Genomic DNA, 4,449 nt, shown 5'->3' with positions numbered 1-4,449 from the left:
ATGAGTCTGATATCAGTCCAGAACCAGCCAGGGACAGGGCTTTATGAGTCCAATATCAGTCCAGAACCAGCTGAGGGACAGGGTCTTTAGAACAGAACCAGCTGAGGGACAGGGTCTTTATGAGTCTATTATCAGTCCAGAACCAGCTGAGGGACAGGGTCTTGTTGTGATGTCCTCATACAGGTTAGTAGTTAATAACTGAGTTTCTCACCAGCTGGGTGAAGCGCTGCTCCAGAGATCTGTACTCGGAGGAGCTCTTGTTGAACAGATCACTGGAGAAGGCCATGTTGGTGACCCTCAGGCTGAAGAACACCGTGAGAGCCCGGCCAGCAGGGGGCACCGTGGGGGGGGGAACCTCCATCTCTGCCCCGCTGGAGGAACCACTGCCGTCTCCTTCAGGATCAATAACACTGAGTGGGAAGACGTCGAAGCTCGGGGAGTCGGAGAAGACCTGCTCGGAGGGGGGGGGAACCTCCTGTGGAGAGGAGGACGATGTTCGGAGGGTTTCTGCATCTTCTGATTCATGGAGGAGCGCCGGCAGCAGACCAGGAACACCTGGACCAGATCAACGGTTCAAAGGTACCATAATATGTTACAAACTGAGAGAAGCCTGGACCCTCCTTTATTAACGCGTTGCCTGGACTTTAGGGAAAGATTCAATGAATAGAATCTAATGATTGTTTTAGTTCATCAGACCACACTGGTTTAAATTAAGCTGCCATTGTAGCTCACACGTAGCACAGTATGCTAAGTTAGAATAAAGTCTGCTCAGACCATCAGCAGTAAACTATGAAACCAGACCCTTATTCTGAATGTAAACAGGAAGTAGACCTCGGGGAAAACGTAAACAAACCCACCTGCCGCCGGGGCGCTGCTTGGACTTTCTTCTTCGTGGGTTTGGATCTGACGGTGCAGCACCTCCTCGTCCTCCGGCTCTGAGTTCGAGACCCGGGTGAATGGAGAGTCTTTCTCCGGAAAGAGGGCGATGCTGACGGAGGACGAGGGTGGAGACGAGGAGACGACCATCACCTCGTCCTCCACCAGGTCCTCCTCTGGGAGGAAGACCGGCAGAACGGGATTTACCGGGTCAGCGGCGCCGAGGTGCTGCTCCTCCAGAACCTCCACCGCATCAGAGGGCCCGGGTCCTGGGAGCAGAGGGTCCAGTTCTGAGACAAACTCCACTTCTGATCCGGTGCTGGACTCTCCTTCTTCAGGGACTTCCTGTTTCTCAAAGACTTCTTCTTCTGATGTAGACCCATTTGTAGGCTCCACAGCTGCTTCTTCTTCGGTGGTGTCAGAGAGATAGACCGCCGTTGGTCCTGCAAAGACCGGAGCCTCCAGAGTCCAGTCCTGATGGTCCTGATGGCCCTGGAGGTCCTGATGGTCCTGAAGGTCCTGATGGTCCAGATGGTCCTGGAGGTCCGGAGACCCGGTGATGGAATTCCCGTTGAAGACGATGTCATCGAAGACACCGGATGCCTCTTTCAGTTCCACGGTCAGCGTAACCTGAGGCCAGAACACCGGGGCCTTGGGGGTGGTGGAGAACCGCGGGTTGGTGCTGATGTGAGGCGTTACCAGGCCCAGGTTCAGGTCCAGGTCCGGGCTTCCTTCCACAGCTGGATCAGCAGTCGTCTTTAGAGGAGGAGCTTTGGTGATAACTTCCTGTTTCTCTTCCTCCTCGTCTTCCTCGTCCTCCAGGTCCGGCGGCGGCAGGACCTCCATGCTGCCCCCCCCCTCAGAGACAGGCTTGGGAGACCAGGACCAGAGGTCAGACCCAGGTCCGCCTCCAGAGGATCCAGAACCTGATCTTTCATCAGTCTGAGGTTTCAGAGTCGGTGACGAGGCGTTACTGAGGAGGAAACCCTCCGCCTCTAAACCTCCATCTGTAAACAGGAAGTGCTCAGTGAGGGGATCCCTTTCAAAATAAAAGTTGTATAAAGATCTATAAACAGGAAGTGCTGAGTGAGGGGGTCCCCTTCAAAAATAAAAGACGTATAAAGATCTGTAAACAGGAAGTGCTCAGTGAGGGGGTCCTCAAAATAAAAGGCTTATAAAGATCTGTAAACAGGAAGTGCTGAGTGAGGGGGTCCCCTTCAAAATAAAAGGCTTATAAAGACCTGTAAACAGGAAGCGCTGAGTGAGGGGGGTCCCCTTCAAAATAAAAGTTGTATAAAGATCTATAAACAGGAAGCGCTGAGTGAGGGGGGTCCCCTTTAAAATAAAAGACGTATAAAGATCTGTAAACAGGAAGTGCTCAGTGAGGGGGTCCCCTTCAAAATAAAATACGTATAAATGTTTTGATTATGAGTTTAAGTGCCGATGTTTCTCACCGTCTTTGCGCAGTCCGACCGGCTTCGTGCTCTCATCCAATAGGAAGACGTCATTCTCACTGGACCCGCCCCCCGCACCTTTCCACGAGTCGAACAAGAAGTCATCTTTGCTGAGATTGGCCTCGTGCAGCGGAGCGTCCGGAGGCTTCTCTACAGCCAGGACGCTATCCTGGAATATATAGAATAATATTATATATATAATATTATATATATACAGTATATTATATATATATATATATAATATAATATATTAAATGCTTCTATGTTTATTACATATTCACATTTCTATATACCCACCATGCTATGGGAGGCCTCCGGGCGGCTGGTGGTCTTCACCGCCGGTAACGAGTTCTCCGCTGTGGAGACAGAGAAAAGACCTGTGACTACACTGATGGACTGACACAGGACGTAGAAACCAGAACCATATAATGGTGTGGGATGCAGGAAACCAGAACTACAGGAAAGCTGGACTACAGGAAAGCTGGTCTACAGGAAACCAGAACTACGTACCGGTTTGGGACGCCTCCAGGCTGCTGTTGCCCAGGAAGCCGTCTTTGTGCAGTGCCTCAGTGATGTAGTTCCTGAAGTCGGTGATGGTGTAGACCACGGTGGGTTGCTCAGCGGCCCCCGGGTAGTTCTTCTCCACCAGGTTGTTCTGCAGAGAGATGAAGTCCAGGGTCGCGTTGTTCACCCCACTGCTGCCGTCCACCTCCAGGGTGATGGAGTACAGGACCAGGACCACCAGACCCCTGTGAGAAAAAGAGATGTAACACCAGAACCCTGAGACTAACACCAGAACCCCCAGACTAACACCAGAACCCCCAGACTAACACCAGACTAATACCGGAACCCCCAGACTACCACCAGAACCCCCAGACTAACACCAGAACCCCCAGACTAACACCGGAACCCCCAGACTAACACCATAACCCCCAGACTAACACCAGACTAACACCGGAACCCCCAGACTAACACCAGACTTACACCAGAACCCCCAGACTAACACCAGAACCCCGAGACTAACACCGGAACCCCAAGACTAACACCATAAACCCCAGACCCAAGTGTCCGAAATAAATCACAAATATAAATAGAATTATGAAAAAAACGTTTTAATTTATATTTGTGAAAAATGTTCAAAAATGTTCTTCAATTTATTTTTTCTGCATCGGCCAAACGGCTCGCTGCACCCTCGCTGCGAGGGGGACCCAAGCTCCCATCAGCAAAAAAAAAACTTTCCTGGAAAGGGGGGGGGGCAGCTTGACCGTCGTAACTCTTAAAGCGTTTAGTAGTGAGGGGTGGTTGTTGTAGAGCCTGGTGTAATCCTGCAGAAGTGTATCACACAGAAGCAGACTGATGCTAACTGACGCTAACTGACGCTAACTAACGCTAACTAACGCTAACTGACGCTAACTGACGCTAACTAACGCTAACTGCCGCTAACTAACGCTAACTGCGTTACAGGGGATTACAGGGGGGATTTGACAGGAAGCTGAAGGGGGAAACCACAGGTTCTTCAGGAAGTCAGAACCAAAAGTGATCTTGGAGGGGAAACAAATTCACATTATTGGAGTTAATCGGACTCACCGCTCCAGGTCCTTCTGCGGCCTGCGGACACAATTCATTTGTAAGATAAATACTTTGATATTCAAACATCTTCTGTGTGTGTCTTAAATAGTGATAAATACATAAAACCAGCCGCACCTGAACTCCACCACGCGGACGCTCCTGAAGTCCGGCAGCCGCTCCAACGCATCCTGGATCTGAAACACACAGGTTTTAAATCAGGATTTTGAAAGAGGCCGTATGTGTGTGGTTCTGCTGATGACCCACTGTACAGCACCAGTGAACCCTGAGCAGAACATACAGAGGTTCCTGGTTCCAGACTCAGAGAAAACAGAACCAGAGCTGAGTCTGCAGAACCACAGAGTCCTACTGGGAAACACCTCTAGAACCACAGAGTCCTACTGGGAAACACCTCCAGAACCACAGACAGAGTCGTACTGGGAAACACCTCCAGAACCACAGAGTCGTACTGGGAAACACCTACAGAACCACAACACAGAACCACAGAGTCCAACTGGGAAACACCTCCAGAACCAAAGAGTCCTACTGGGAA

At 50.6% G+C, this 4,449-nt stretch overlaps 1 protein-coding gene across 1 annotated transcript; it reads right to left on the bottom strand.

Annotated features, from left to right (window-relative positions):
* Positions 1-211: 211 nt before the first annotated feature.
* On the bottom strand, positions 212-4,376 carry LOC104951233 (interphotoreceptor matrix proteoglycan 2-like; the record flags this gene model as incomplete). Its single annotated transcript, XM_010777868.1, has 9 exons — positions 212-555; positions 858-1,883; positions 2,331-2,499; positions 2,628-2,686; positions 2,841-3,079; positions 3,918-3,938; positions 4,035-4,093; positions 4,198-4,244; positions 4,299-4,376. Coding segments are annotated over 9 exons (2,042 nt in total), but the record flags the coding sequence as incomplete, so codon positions are not given.
* Between the last annotated feature and the right edge of the window lie 73 nt (positions 4,377-4,449).

Source organism: Notothenia coriiceps, unplaced genomic scaffold, assembly GCF_000735185.1.
Source record: "Notothenia coriiceps isolate Sejong01 unplaced genomic scaffold, NC01 NC01_scaffold00018752, whole genome shotgun sequence".
Taxonomy (NCBI): Eukaryota; Metazoa; Chordata; class Actinopteri; order Perciformes; family Nototheniidae; genus Notothenia; species Notothenia coriiceps.
The sequence above is the reverse complement of the archived record's forward strand: the minus strand, read 5'-3'. Positions and strand labels throughout refer to the sequence as shown.